Here is a 16,327-nt window from a genome sequence, read left to right as displayed (position 1 = left end):
TTTCCACAGTTTATTGTGATCCACACAGTCAGGGGCTTTGGCATACTCAATAAAGCAGAAATAGATGTTTTTCTGGAACTCTCTTGCTTTTTTGATGATCCAGTGGTGTTGGCAATTTGATCTCTGGTTCCTCTGCCTTTTCTAGGCAGCTTTGTTCAAACTTCCCAGCTTGAACATCTGGAAGTTCACAGTTCACGTATTACTGAAGCCTGGTTTGGAGAATTTTGAGCATTATTTTACTAGCGTGTGAGATGAGTGCAATTGTGTGGTAGTTTGAGCATTCTTTGACATTGCCTTTCTTTGGGATTGGAATGAAAACTGACCTTTTCCAGTCCTTTGGCCACTGCTGAGTTTTCCAAATTTTCTGACATATTGAATGCAGCACTTTCACAGCATCATCTTTCAGGATTTGAAATAGCTCAACTGGAATTCCATCACCTCTACTAGCTTTGTTTGTCGTGATGCTTTCTAAGACCCACTTGACTTCACATTCCAGGATTTCTGGCTCTAGGTGACTGATCACACCATCATGATTATCTGGGTCGTGAAGATCTTTTTGTACAGTTCTTCTGTGTATTCTTGTCACCTCTTCTTAATATCTTCTGCTTCTGTTAGGTCCATACCATTTCTGTCCTTTATCGAACCCATCTTTTCATGAAATGTTCCCTTGGTATCTCTAATTTTCTTGAAGAGATCTCTAGTCTTTCCCATTCTGTTGTTTTCCTCTATTTCTTTGCATTGATCGCTGAAGAAGGCTTTCTTATCTCTTCTTGCTATTCTTTGGAACTCTACATTCAGATGCTTATATCTTTCCTTTTCTCCTTTACTTTTCACTTCTCTTCTTTTCACAGCTATTTGTAAGGCCTCCCAAGACAGCCATTTTGCTTTTTTGCATTTCTTTTCCATGGGGATGGTCTTGATCCCTGTCTCCTGTACAATGTCACGAACCTCATTCCATAGTTCATCAGGCACTCTATGTATCAGGTCTAGTCCCTTAAATCGATTTCTCACTCCCACTGTATAATCATAAAGGATTTGATTTAGATCATATCTGAATGGTCTAGTGGTTTTACCTACTTTCTTCAATTTAAATCTGAATTTGGCCATAAGGAGTTCATGGTCTGAGCCACAGTCAGCTCCTGGTCTTGTTTTTGTTGACTTTATAGAGCTTCTCCATCTTTGGCTGCAAAGAATATAATCAGTCTGATTTTGGTGTTGACCATCTGGTGATGTCCATGTGTAGAATCTTCTCTTGTGTTTTTGGAAGAGGGTGTTTGCTATGACCATTGCGTTCTCTTGGCAAAACTCTGTTAGCCTTTGCCCTGCTTCATTCCGTATTCCAAAGCCAAATTTGCCTGTTACTCCAGGTGTTTCTTGACTTCCTACTTTTGCATTCCAGTCCTCTGTAATGGAAAGGACATCTTTTGGGAGTGTTAGTTCTAAAAGGTCTTGTAGGTCTTCATAGAACAATTCAACTTCATCTTCTTCAGTGTTACTGGTTGGGGCATAGACTTGGATTACTCTGATATTGAATGGTTTGCCTTGGAAATGAACAGAGATCATTCTGTCATTTTTGAGATTGCATCCAAGTACTGCATTTTGGACTCTTTTGTTGACCATGATGGCTACTCCATTTCTTCTAAGGGATTCCTGCCCACAATAGTAGATATAATGGTCATCTGAGTTAAATTCACCCTTTCCAGTCCATTTTAGTTCCCTGATTCCTAGAATGTCGACGTTCACTCTTGCCATCTCCTGTTTGACCACTTCCAATTTGCCTTGATTCATGGACCTAACATTCCAGGTTCCCGTGCAATATTGCTCTTTACAGCATCGGACCTTGCTTCTATCACCAGTCACATCCACAACTGGGTATTGTTTTTGCTTTGGTTCTGTCCCTTTATTCTTTCTGGGGTTATTTCTCCACTAATCTCCAGTAGCATACTGGGCACCTACTGACCTGGGGAGTTCCTCTTTCAGTATCCTATCATTTTGCCGTTTTGTACTGTTCATGGGGTTCTCAAGGCAAGAATACTGAAGTGGTTTGCCATTCCCTTCTCCAGTGGACCACATTCTGTCAGATCTCTCCACCATGACCCGCCCATCTTGGGTGGCCCCACACGGCATGGCTTAGTTTCATTGAGTTAGAGAAGGCTGTGGTCCATGTGATTAGATTGACTAGTTTTCTATGATTATGGTTTCAGTGTGTCTGCCCTCTGATGCCCTCAAAACACCTGTCATCTTACTTGGGTTTTTCTTACCTTTTTCTTTTCATCTTTACCCCTATGCAAAACAACTTTATTAACTAGAATATTGTCCTCTCGTTTTGCCTGTCAATTATCACCTCTAAAATACCAAACACCTCACAGATTTGCATGTCATCCTTGTGCTGAAGTCATGCTTGTTTTCATGTGTCATTCTAATTTTGGTATATGTGCTGACAAAATGAGTACAATAATCAAACTATTAACAAAGATGACAACATGACCACTGTAGGAAAGAAGACTATACTATCTACACTCTGAACCTTTTAACATATTATCTCATTCCATTTACTTTCTGAATGTATTGATACTTTGTTGCATTTAAAGGAAAGAAGTCCTTCCTCCCAATTTATATAAATCATCATATTATTGAATTGTTTGTGAAGTTGCAAAATGTTTGTATTTTTCACCTGGGTTCAATACTTTCTTTGTTTACCTCAATAATGTGTAAATAGAATCTTTGGCAATTAGCAACTTAATTGCTCACATAAGTGAGGGACTACTAATTGAATTTAAAAATCAAAACAGTTGCCTTTTTTAAAAGTTATATCAAGCATCCTTCCTTCCTCATCTTTCTTCTACCTTGTTTACACTCTTAGTTTGTGAATTCACACCTTTTAAAAACAGAGGTAGTATTTAGATAAACGTTAGTCCAGACCCCTCTCAAAGGCTGCTGATTATGAACTATGTTGACTTATTTATCTAAATATTGCAATAAACAAAGACTGTCCTTGCCATCTACCTAACTATACTATTCCTAGCTTCACTTGAATTTTTTCCAACTTTCCTGAGGTATTATTGACAATTGAAAATTACATGTATTTGAGGTTTGCGATATGATGTTTTGATACTTGTGCACATTGTGAAATGATTATGCTGCTGCTGCTGCTAAGTCACTTCAGTCGTGTCCGACTCTGTGCAACCTCATAAACGGCAGCCCACCAGGCTCCCCTTTCCCTGGGATTCTCCAGGCAAGAACACTGGAGTGGGTTGCCATTTCCTTCTCCAGGGGATCTTTCCAACCCAGGGATCAAACCTGTGTCTCCTGCATTTGCAGGTGGATTCTTTACTGTTGAGCCACCAGGAAAGCATGCATTAGTTTGCTAGGGATGCCATAAAAAATAACACAGTCTGGGTGGCTTAAACAACAGAAATTTATTTGAAGTCTAGAGTCCAAGATGAAGGCGTTGGCAGGTTTGGTTTCTTCTGAGGCCCCTCCTTGGTTTGCAGGTGCTGTCCAGTCCCCTTGCTGCCTCTTCCCACAGGCGTCCCTCTGCACAGGCACACTTCTGCTGTCTCCTCCTCCACTAACACCAACAGTGGTCATACTGGATCAGAACCCACGCCCCTCGCACTCCCCCCGGCCCCCCCCCCCCCCCCCGCCAAGTGGCAGCTCTGCATCAGCTCACACAAGCCTTTTCTTTATACATGATTACACCCTGAGGTACCAGGGATTGGGACTCAACACATAAATTTGTGGGAGAAGCAGGGAGATACACTCAGACCATAACAGAACATTTTGTGGCTTTCAGAAATCAGACTTTATTTTTGGCTTGCTTTTCATTGTAGTTATGAAACCCTTTATCTTAAAGAATATTCAAGTTGGACCTCAGGAGCACAGTGATAGTTGGCAACAGAGTGGTCTTTTATTGACCTTTCTTGTTCTCTTCCAAAGAAGTGATTCTTTATTTTTTTCAGGGGGTGGTGGACAGCTTTCAGAATCTGATGGAAGCTATTCTGTCAGTTAACTTTGACTAACAACCTCAACAGAGAAGGCAATGGCACCCCACTCCAGTACTCTTGCCTGGGAAATCTCATGGATGGAGGAGCCTGGTAGTCTGCAGTCCATGGGGTCGCTAAGAGTCAGACACGACTGAGCAACTTCACTTTCACTTTTCACTTTCATGCATTGGAGAAGGAAATGGCAACCCACTCTGGTGTTCTTGCCTGGAGAATCCCAGGGATGGGGGAGCAAGGTGGGCTGCCATCTATGGGGTTGCACAGAGTTGGACACGACTGAAGCGACTTAGCAGCAGCAGCAGCAACAACCTCAAAACTTAGTGGATTGATACAATAACCTTTTCTCCTCTTCTTGTGGTATATACTGTGTCCTGTAGGGGGTCACGAACAGTCAGACACAACTTGGCAACTGAGCAATAGCAACAAACTACATGCTGGCAACCTGGGCTGGTTTGAGCTGGGATTGTTGATGCGTATTGTCTGGGCTAACCTATGTATTGTGGTGACCTGGCTCTCAAGGGCTCCACTGATGGATGTGGTGGTGGGCATGGGGACTGAACGTAACTGGGCCATGTGATGCTTATCATCCAGCCTGGAGAACCTGGGCTCAGTCACCTGCTTGTGGTCATTAGGGTCTTCAAGAGCAGGAAGAGAGAGTGAGCCATAAAGACTAAGTGCTTCTGTGTTCTCTCCTTGCATCACTTTTCCTGGTGTCTTCTTGACTAAAGCAAGATATACGGTCAAGCTCAGATTCAAAGGGTACAACATGGACTCCATCGTGTTGGGAGGAGTGGCACAGCCATGTCGCAAAGGGGCATCCGTGCCTCTGGCTGTGAGAGAAGTCTGTGGGTTCTGGTGAGATGAAGGAGGAGGTGTAATGGTGAGAAAAATAAACTAAGCAACTTCTGTTCTTATAAGTGTTCTCCTCTACACTAATTATCTTTCAAGGAAAAATGAGGGCCATCTTCCACGGAAGTACAGATGCCGGCTCTTTAGAGTAGAAGTGCACGTCAACTGGGAATGGGAAAGGAGGTTGAGGGGGATGGGTGGAGCACTCAGAGCACCTGTTTATTATGAAACAAATCTTCTGAGTTCTCAGTAGATAAAAACATGAGACATTCAACTGTGGGGAGCCAAGGATATTTTTTGTTGTTGTTGGAGAACTTTTTCCTATTATGGCATTTTTAAAAATGTGAGCAGTTGATCAACTGACAACAGGGACATTTTGTACACTTAGGACCAATAGAGCCCTGGAAATTTCACCCTAGAATCCTCCTTTGCCACTTTTAAATTCAGACAATACATATGAAAATAACTGAGAGATCTGGAAATCATACTTCCTCTGTAAGTACATAACATAAGTCTTAAACCAGGAATCATTCCCCATAATCTCACACTAATAGCAACTCCTTGGTTATTCTAAACAGCCAATACTTACTGTTCAGATATCAATTTATGAGTTTCTTTATATATTAATCCACTGTCTAACTTAACCATTAATCCCTACCCTATTAATTTAGAGGGTTGAGCACAGTCCTAATTACATACTATAGAAGTGAATCATCAGACTATTAGTTTAGGGTGTGTGGGTGCTGAATGCTTTTAACATTTGTCTATAAATATGAGGGAGGAAACTTCTATTAGTTCAAAATATCCAAGGGAACTACACTCCTGTCCACATTTTAAAAAATGTCAAACCCTTAAACCCTCACAGTTTAATTCCATTTAAAGGCTGGCAGCATCCTTATCCAGGGCTTCCCTGGTGGCTCAACTGGTAAAGAACCTTCCTGCTAATGCAGGAAATGCAAGAGACAGGGGTTTAGGCCTGGGTTAGGAAGATCCCCTGGAGAAGGAAACAGCAACCCACTCCATTATTCTTGCCTGGAAAATTACAAGGATAAAGGAGCCCAGTGGGCTACAGTCCCTGGGGTTGCAAAAAGTTGGACACAGCTGAACAGACACACAGACACAGCATCCTTATTCAGACTAGAAATGCAATTTCAAGAGATGAGCATGTGGATGTTGTCATTTTCTGCAATGTATTTAAGTGTGGTCTTGCCTTAGACTTTATACTAGCATTGAATAGCAAAGGGACGGTGCTGTGTCAGTTTTGCTTATAAAAAATCACCATAGAATCTGAGTGGCATTCCACAATAGGCATTTACTGTCAGACTCCCAGGTCTGTGGGTCTCCTGGCCTGGGTCTCCTTCAGGCTGCGGGTTTACATGTGCAGATCTGCTCCATGTGGCCAGATGGGCAGCAGCTACCTGGGATTAGTCCTTTGGACAGGAGCTCCTAGAGTGACAAATGGAAGCACCGAGGCCCTGATCTGGTGCCGTGCCACCTCCACACTCCACTGGCAGGGCAAGACAGCGCAGCCAGTAGCAAAGCCAGGGGTGGGTAACAAATACTGTCCACTGAGACGAAAGGTGGGATATTCAGAATTTCCAGAATAGTGAGAACTGGAGACAGTCATTCCATCTACCAACGGGAGGTGGTTGTTTCTAAAAGTAGAAGGACATTTAATAGGAGTTGTTTATGTGATTTATTGCTTAGAATTGCTTGGTTGTGCTTCTTGACTCACCTAAGTCTGAGAGAATCCAAAGATATGTTTAAATGTGTTTACCTGAAATAGTAATCAAGAGTTTCCTTTGTTTTTCTCCCATCTCCAATTATGGCTTGAAAATCGAACTTTTTCCCGTGCCGACTTCTCCCTTTGCATCGTGCGTTAACATCCTGGTTTTACTTCAGCCCGGAGGTGCTGAAGAGCGAGCCGTATGGGGAAAAGGCAGATGTGTGGGCAGCAGGCTGCATCCTTTATCAGATGGCGACCCTGGATCCTCCCTTCTACAGCACCAACATGCTCTCCCTGGCCACAAAAGTAAGCAACCTTGGCAGACAAAAGGGTCTCATGGTGCCAAAAACACCATTCCTTTTCTTCTTAAACAGAACCTTTGTGATTTTAGTAAAACTACCCATTAAAAGCAGTCATTGGTTTATTAGCCACATGATCCAGTTTATTTATTTTCTCCTTTCTTCTAAATCTACATCATGTGCTAGGGCACATTTCCCCCTATAATTTTCTTCAATTTATCATAAAAAATTATAAAAATAATATATCAAACTGCTTTTGGTCTTTTATTTTTACTTGTGGTTTGGCCTGCCCTCAATCCAATATACTATATTATCCTACAATATATTATATTATCCTACCATTTATTATGAATCTGAGGTTAGCTTTTACTTATCTTGAAGAATATAATTCTGTGCTCAAGAACTGTTCAATTAATGCTACTTTTAAAATTGTTGGGATATTTTTGTTTCTGATGAAAATGTGTGCGTGAGATTATGATGCTTGTTACATAGCTCCTGTGTCATGGCCAAGTATCACCATGCAAAGGCACCTGTGGCTGCTTTACTTCCATTACTCCAGCCTGTTTGTTTTGCAGATAGTGGAGGCGGTATATGAACCAGTGCCAGAAGGCATCTACTCTGAAAAGGTGATCACTACCATCAGCAGGTAATTAGTCTCACAACTGCAAACCTATAGAGATTATCAAGAAATACCTCATATCTGTGAAAACGTACTATTAAGAAGAAGGGTTCCCAAATAATCCAAACCTAGAAAAATGTTTGGACATCATTTGTCATAGAGACCATTTGGAAGCCACCACGTGTCCAAGAGGAAATAGTACATTCACTTGAAATAACGTTACCATTAATCTGATTATTCAGAATGTTTCATATAAATCTATATATCAAGTGTGATCTGCTACAGAGATATTTCTCCAAAGAATATGTAGAGATGGCCAAGGGCCACATGAAAATATGCTCAACACTGCTAATTATTAGAGAAATGCAAGTCAAAACTGCAATGAGATTGCCTCACACCAGTCAGAATGGCCACCATTAAAAAGGCTGCTGCTGCTGCTGCTGAGTCACTTCAGTCGTGTCTGACTCTGTGCAACCCCATAGATGGCAGCCCACCAGGCTCCCCTATCCCTGGGATTCTCCAGGCAAGAACACTGGAGTGGGTTGCCATTTCCTTCTCCAATGCATGAAAGTGAAAAGTCACTCAGTTGTGTCTCACTCTCAGCAACCCCATGGACTGCAGCCTATCAGGCTCCTCCATCCATGGGATTTTCCAGGCAAGAGTACTGGAGTGGGGTGCCATCACCTTCTCCTACAACAATAAATGCTGGAGAGAGTTTGAAGAAAAGAGAACCCTTCCACACTGTTGGTGGGAATGTAAAGTGGTAACAGCCACTATGAAGGACAGGGTGGATGTTCCTTAAAAAACTAAAAATAGAGCTACCACATGATCTGGCAATTCTCCTCCTGGACTTATATCTGTAGAAAACCATAATTCAAAAGGATACATGCACCCCAGTGTTCTTTGAAGCACTATTTAAAATAACCAAGACATAGAAAGAACCTAAATGTCCTTCAGTAGATATATGGATAAAGAAGTTGTGGTACATATATACAATGGAATATTACTCAACCAAAACTGAATCGAATGATTCTATTTGCAATCATATGGATGACCTAGAGATTGAAAGTGAAAATCACTCAGTCATGTCAGATTATGTGACCCAATGGACTTTGCAGTCCATGGAATTCTCCAGGCCACAATACTGAAGTCGGTAGCCTTTTCCTTCTCCAGGGGATCTTCCCAGCCCAGGGATCAAACCCAGGGATTGCAGGCAGATTCTTTACCAGCTGAGCTACCAGGGAAGCCCTTAGAGGTGTTATTCTGAGTGAAATAAGTCAGATAAAGACAAATATCATATGATACCACTTATATGAGAAATCTTAAAAAATGGTATGCATGAACCTATTATATAAAACAGAAATTGAGTCACAGATATAGAAAACAAATGTATGGTTACCAAGGGGGAAAGTGTAGAGAGATAAATTAGAAGTTTGGTATTGACATATAGATACTGCTATAAATAAAATAGATAACTAATAAGGACCTACTGTATAGCACAATAGTAATTTTTCAAAGAAAGTCACAAAGTGCTTCAGCTATCCACATAGCAGGAGTTTAATGAAAGTTATTATCCCTGGAGAGGCTCAAAGTTCTGCCTCCACAGGCTTGTCCTAGGTGCCCTCCCCTCAACTTCCCCCTGCTCCCCTTGCTGCAGCCACAGGGAGCTCCCTGCTACTGCTCTTCCCTTATCCTGGTGCTCACTGCTGTCCGATGCATGCAGTAGCACAAGCCCTCGCTTCCCCTGGGTCTCTGCATAATTAGGGCGCCTGCCCTGATGTGCCCACAACTCTCTGAATTCTCTTGTCCCCTGACCCAGTTTACAAAGTTCCCAGCGCCCACCACCCCTGACACATTATCCATGTGCATGCAGATGTGTTCCTTTATTGTCTCTTTCTTCCCCACCAGAAGAGAGAGACTTTTTCAGTTTAGTTCACAGCTGTCAAATGCCCAGAGCAATGCCTACTACCAAACAGATCCTTAACCCAGTTTACTGGTTGTATGAATAAATGACATTTATCTGGCTGATTGTTACTTCTGGATCATTTTATGCCCTTAAATTGGCCCAAGATTACTATTCTGCCCCATCAAGCTGAGTCAAATTCCTTACTGTTATAATAAAAATCCTAGGGTCACCCCAGATGGAATCTTTATTCATCTCCCTGCCCAATTCCCTTAAATTTCAATTCTGTATCTACCCTCACTCTTGGCACCACCTCTGATGAAATGTAATAACCACATTATTGTTGCTGTGCGCTTTTCCCTCTGGTTTCTCTATCCAGCCCACCGTTTAGCATTAATAGATTCTCCTCACGTGATTGTCGGATTATATCCTGAATCTTTCCTTGCTCAACACAATGCTACCCAATTGCACTAAGCACTGCAGGCCCAGCTGGTACTGAATTTCACTAACTGTGGACTCTGAGCAGAGAATTTGACTATTTTTTTGGCATCTCCGTTTCCTCATCTGGTAAAATGGGGATTGTAATGGTAACAACCTCATCAGGCTAATGTGATGATTATAACATATGCAAATCACTTAGCGTAGAGCTTGGCAGATGGTAAATCTTGAGCAATGTTGGTAGCTATTATTGTTAGTGTTGTGGGAAATGAGCTGAGATCCATCTCTAAATCATCTGAATTCTACATCGTACTAGATCCACCCTATTGCTAATGAGTCCAGACAAATGTATTTAAACTGCTCACCTCCTATTCTCTGCTATTTGTTTTCTGGAAAGTGCATTAAAAATTCAAGAAGTCTCTAGAGAGGTCAAGATAAGAGTGCCAAATTTATTCATTTAATTTCCCCTTTTCTTAGGTATTTATGTGTCCCAAAGAATAGGAGAGGGAAGTACAGATAAAAACTACAGAGATTTTACTCTGATTTTGTGGTGCTGGGCAAACAGGACCATAATTTGCTTCTGACAGGCTCCCTGATTATTGGTATCCATGCCTCGTGGAGCTGGAAGGTTAGGCTTAGGATATCAACATTATTATGAATAGGTCAGAATATCAATAGGTTCTAGAATTGGGTGGATTCTAATCCTCACTCTTCCACTCACCTTTACCTCCCCAAGCCCCTCTTTCCTCATCTGTGATGTATGGGTAGCAATTCTGACTACTCATGGCCTTACTTTGAAGCCTAAGTAAGATAATGCTTTTAAATAAGATAAAACTTTTTAGCGTAGTTCTCAGCATGTAGCAAGCCCTTAATTAAACTAGGTAATATTATTACTTATAGAATGAAGTATATAAAAATTATGATAAATTTGATGAAGCGTGGTAAAAGAGGCAATGAGAAATTACAAAAGAACTTGGTCTGGTTGAGGGATTTGGACAAGTTTTTCTATTAAAAAATGACGCGTAACCTAAGACCTGAACTCCACTAATTCTCAAATAGCAAACATAACAGAGAAAGCATATCATAGATCCACATCTCTGAAGGCTGTCTTGAGCAAGAGAGCTTGCTAATTTGAAGAACTGAAAGAAGCTGGGGATGCAGCATGTCAAGAAGTCAGGGAATAGCTAGCAAAAGAGCCTGGGAGATTGACAGGCTCCACAGGTCACATTGAGAGTTTTGAACTTTTATCCCCAGTATTGAGGAGAGGACTGAAGAGTTACTAACAGGCTGAGACATAGTGAAAATCTCTTTAGCTAGGATCGTCCTGGCCAATTTTCAGGGAGTACACTTGAAGGAATGAGAGTGGGAAGGAGAGGCAGGTCCAGTTGTCCACTGACAGATGGTGGCAGCCTTGACTGGACTGGTGGTGTTGCTGGAGAGAGAAGTGGATTGTTCCCACTGTTGCCTGGAAGTTAAGTCAACAGGTTTTGAAGTACAGTCATAAAAGGATTGGAAAATACTTTGGTTAACTAGGAAAATTGAATGACATTGAGAATACGAAAACAATTGGATTTATTATGTGGAACCTCAGCAAAGGGAGCCAAGACCGCAGAGTGGAAGTTTGGGGAGAGAGAGAGCAAAGTCAGTTCACCAATAGGAAGGAAACGTGTGTCGGAATTAGAGACATCCACTGTAGAGCAAGGCTTCCCTGGTGGCTTAGCTGGTAAAGAATCTGCCTGCAATGCAGGAGACCCTGGTTCTTTATCTAGGTTGGGAAGATCCCCTGGAGAAGGGCATGGCAACCCACTCCAGTATTCTCGCCTGGAGAATCCCCATGGACAGAGGAGCCTGGCGGGCTACAGTCCATATGGTTGCAGAGAATCGGACACCACTCAGTGACTAAGCACCCAGCAAACAGTAGAGCGGGCTGCTGATGGGTGATGAGTTTACCGTCACCAGATGTTTAAAATGATGAATGATCACTACTTAGGGCATGCCAGGTGACATGTTTTGAGCACACTTTTAATTCAGAATACTAAGATGCCATAATTAGTAGGAGCAGACAATTTAATTTTAAAGCTGACTACAGATTTTAGTGCTGCACTCAATATGCCAGCAAATTTGGAAAACTCAGCAGTGGCCACAGGACTGGAAAAGGTTAGTTTTCATTGCAATCCCAAAGAAAGGCAGTGCCAAAGAATGTTCAAACTACCACACAATTGCACTCATCTCACAAGCTAGTAAAGTACTGCTCAAAATTCTCCAATCCAGGCTTCAATAGTACGTGAACCGTGAACTTACAGATGTTCAAGCTGGATTTAGAAAAGGCAGAGGAACCAGAGATCAAATTGCCAACATCCGCTGGATCATGGAAAAAGCAAGAGAGTTCCAGAAAAACATCTATTTCTGCTTTATTGAGTATGCCAAAGCCTTTGACTGTGTGGATCACAAAAAACTGTGGAAAATTCTGAAAGATATGGGAATACCAGACCACCTGACCTTCCTCTTGAGAAATTTGTATACAGGTCAGGAAGCAACAGTTAGAACTGGACATGGAACAACAGGCTGGTTCCAAATAGGGAAAGGAGTATGTCAAGGCTGTATATTGTCACCCTGCTTATTTAACTTATATGCAGAGTACATCATGAGAAACACTGGGCTGGAGGAAGCACAAGCTGGAATCAAGACTGCCAGGAGAAATATCAATGACCTCAGATATGCAGATGACACCACCCTTATGGCAGAAAGTGAAGAACTAAAGAGGCTCTTGATGAAAGTGAAAGAGGAGAGTTAAAAAGTTGGCTTAAAGCTCAGCTTTCAGAAAACAAAGATCATGGCATCTGGTCCCATCACTTCATGGGAAATAGATGGGGAAACAGTGGAAACAGTGACAAACTTTATTTTCTTGGGCTCCAAAATCACTGTGGATGGTGACTGCAACCATGAAATGAAAAGACACTTGCTCCTTGGAAGAAAAGCTATGACCAACCTAGACAGCATATTAAAGAGCAGAGGCATTTCTTAACCAACAAAGGTCTGTCTAGTCAAGGCTATGGTTTTTCCAGTAGTCATGTATGGATGTGAGAGTTGGACTGTAAAGAAAGCTGAGCACCGAAGAATTGATGCTTTTGAATTGTGGTATTGGAGAAGACTCTTCAGAGTCCTTTGGACTACAGGGAGATCCAACCAGTCCATCCTGAAGGAAGTCAGTCCTGAATATTCATTGGAGGGACTGATGCTGAAGCTGAAACTTCAATACTTTGGCCACCTGATGTGAAGAACTGACTCATTGGAAAAGACCCTGTTGCTGGGAAGGATTGAAGGTGGGAGGAGAAGGGGTTGAGAGAGAATGAGATGGTTGGATGGCATCACGGACTCAGTGGACATGAGTTTGAGTAAATTCTGGAAGTTGGTGATGGACAGGGAGGCCTGGTGTGCTGCAGTCCATGGGGTCGCAAAGAGTCGGACATGACTGAGTGACTGAACTGAACTGAACTGACAGATTTTAAGATTGCAGTGTGCAGCCTATAACAGATGTAGTTTCCATTTAAAGTTATTCAAAACTCAGTGTCTGAGTCACATTGCAAAGTTTTATCTTTAGAAAATTTGACAATAAACCAGAATCAGTTGTGAGTTGCATGTAATTACATATTTTATTTGCTTTGGATTTTTAGTCTCTAAATATTGTTTCAAAAGAACTAGAGAACAAATTCAATTTCCCATTTTCTTAGTTTCTTTCCTTAGCTGGCTATTAAATTAGGAGAATAACTTGGTAACCCTGAAGAGTCTGAGGCAAAAAATATATTTTACTGCTCTGCCCAGTACCGGTATTGCTATTTTTACCTTCCAGTACACTGTTAAGAAAATGTCATCCTTTTATGTGCACGATATTTCAGTTGCCTAAGTTTTCTCTGTCTGTGCTTCGTTGCATAAGCTGTCTGGCACTTTGTTTCAGAAGAAATCATAATGACTAAAGAAGTTAGTGCTTTCAACTAGTTCTAAGGACAAATGGCTCTTTACATTTTCCACCCTACCTTCTTTATTTCTTGAAACATGAAATGATTAGAATTGAACACTGTATCCCTCTGATTCTTTCCATCTGGTCACTCAGAGCAGAGTGGACACACAGTGGGTAGCATGAGTGGACATCCCAGATTTTTTTCCTAGAGCTTGACTTTATGCTTATTTGATTAGAAAATCGTTAAAGCATTTGGTTGCTCTTAATAAAATAATAATAATAAAAAAATCTCTCCAAAATATCCAAGCTGAGAGGCATTTCAAACCAAGGAGCCTAAACTGAAACTTCTGGTAGGAGATATTCCTGGGATTCCAAAAGCCTGTACCCAAATATTTTAGGTTATGTACAGGTAAATTATGAGACCACCTGTTCATTCATTTGTTCATTCATTCATTTGCTGAATCCTCAGCAGGACCCAGATTCCATTTTACATACAGGCGAGATCCCAGTGAAGGAGACACAGGTCCCTCCTCTCAACATGTTTCCAGTCTCCAATGGTGATACAGACCATCACAGTATAAATTACAGTGGCTTTGAGTTCTTAAATATAGACAGTGAAATGAGGACTTGTGAAAGGGGAACAGTGAGTCTGTCTGAGCGAGAGTGATCCAAGAAGTCTTCCTGTTAGAGACCTGGAAAAGAGTGGTAATAACCATAATGCATCTCACTTTCTTAGAACTTGAAAACAAATAGCCTAAAGATAAAGCTTGAAATGATAAAGTAGTGATGTGTTTATTATACTAATGGTTAATAAAGTCAAGAAAAGAGAGATCCAGGTGGAGAATTAGGAGGATTCTGGGCTCACCTCCCCTCATTTTAACATCCAAACTACAGCTCTCACTGAAATCAACCTGGGAACAAGTAGGGCAGATCTTCTTCAACCAAGGCTGTAAAGAAAGATCCACATGGAGTCTAGTGGGAAGGGAGAAGAATGTGGTCAGGACCTCCACCCCTAGTAGAGACACGGAGAAGAGGGGACATTACAGGTTCAGGGATCCTCCCCGAGGAGTGAAGGATTGGAGCTCCACATTGGGCACCCCAGCCCTGAGATCTGACACCACTGGAAGACAAGCCCCTTGCAAGTTTGAAACGCAGTGTGTGTGTGTGTGTGTGTGTGTGTGTGTGTGTGTGTGCTCAGTCATGTCTGACTCTTTGCAATCCCATGGACTGCAGGCTGCCAGGCTCCTTTTTTTCAATGAAATTTTCCAGGCAAGGATATTGGAATAGGTTGTCATTTCCTACTCTAGGGGATCTTCCCGACCCGGGGACTGAACCCATGTCTCTTATATCTCCTGCATTGGCAGGCAGGTTCTTTACCACTGTGCCATCTGGGAAGCCTTGAAACCTCATGGGGCTTACCAGAGGGATGTAGAAAACTGGGCCTCTGCTCTTGAAGAGCATACAGCTTTGCCTGCTTCCAGTCACAATGTGGAGGCAGAGGTTGAAGCTGCCAGGGGCACTGGCCAGACTGCCAAGACATTACATGAGCCCCTGTCCAGCGCTCACCAGGTTTCCACTTCAGCCCCTCTTGTCCCATGCTGCTCCCCGTGAAGGCAGTTCTGATCAACAGTTCTGCCTCTGACTGTGAGAGTGTGCACACTTGCAGGGAGCAGGGCTGGCTTGGACTCCAGCCTGCTGCTGGGCCAAGATATAAGCTGCCATTGCCAGCATGTGTGTGTCCCTGCATACACTCAGGAGGGAGCAAGCCCAGTTTTATAGACTGAAACAAACAAAATGAGAAGGAAGAGGAGTATGTTTCAAAAGAAATAATAAGGAAAAACCCTGAAAAGAAAATCTTAGTGAAACAGAGGTAAATAATTTACCTGATAAACAGTTCAAAGCAATTGTAATGGGAATGACAACTGAACTTAAAAGAATAGATGAACACAGTGAAAAATCTTAACAAAGTGCTAGAAAATATTTTTTAAAAAACAAAACTGAGGAATACAATATATATCTCCACTTCAGTACTCTTGCCTGGAAACTCCCATAGATGGAGGAGCCTGAGAGGCTGCAATCCATGGCGTCACGAAGAGTCGGACATGACTGAGTGACTTCACTTTCGCTTTTCACTCTCATGCACTGGAGAAGGAAATGGCAACCCACTCCAGTGTTCTTCCCTGGAAAATCCCAGGGATGGAGGAGCCTGGTAGGCTGTAGTCCATGGGGTCGCACAGAGTCGGACACGACTGAAGTGACTTAGCAGAAGTAGCAGCAGCGAGTTTTGTTTCGAGAGCATTTTAACAAGTCCAATTTGTTCAACAAAGTTAGCTTAGATGCCCAATTAACATAATCAGCTATATAGTAATATAATACTTTTAAGACAAATAATACATTAAAAAATACACACAAAATTAAGAAAGCATTTTTTTACCTTTCTCAGATTTTTTTAAAATTTTTAACTTAAATTTATTTATTTTAATTGGAGAGTAATTACTTTACAATATTGTATTGGTTTTGCCATACATCAA

The 16,327-nt window shown here is 41.8% G+C and overlaps 1 protein-coding gene and 1 non-coding gene across 5 annotated transcripts in view; one reads left to right on the top strand and one right to left on the bottom strand.

Moving 5' to 3' along the window:
- NEK10 (NIMA related kinase 10) overlaps positions 1–16,327 on the top strand; it is a 267,365-nt gene that overhangs the window by 137,831 nt on the left and 113,207 nt on the right. For all 4 annotated transcript variants that reach the window (XM_061395695.1, XM_061395694.1, XM_061395692.1 and 1 more), the window contains 2 exons: positions 6,756–6,885; positions 7,454–7,524. In XM_061395695.1, coding sequence (XP_061251679.1) covers positions 6,756–6,885; positions 7,454–7,524 — 201 coding nt within the window. The remainder of the gene's footprint in view (positions 1–6,755; positions 6,886–7,453; positions 7,525–16,327) is intronic.
- On the bottom strand, positions 2,348–2,453 carry LOC133235810 (U6 spliceosomal RNA). Its single transcript, XR_009732672.1, has one exon. It is a non-coding gene; the product is annotated as a U6 spliceosomal RNA (small nuclear RNA).

This window comes from Bos javanicus, chromosome 22 (genome assembly GCF_032452875.1).
Source record: "Bos javanicus breed banteng chromosome 22, ARS-OSU_banteng_1.0, whole genome shotgun sequence".
Classification (NCBI taxonomy): Eukaryota; Metazoa; Chordata; class Mammalia; order Artiodactyla; family Bovidae; genus Bos; species Bos javanicus.
The sequence above is the reverse complement of the archived record's forward strand: the minus strand, read 5'-3'. Positions and strand labels throughout refer to the sequence as shown.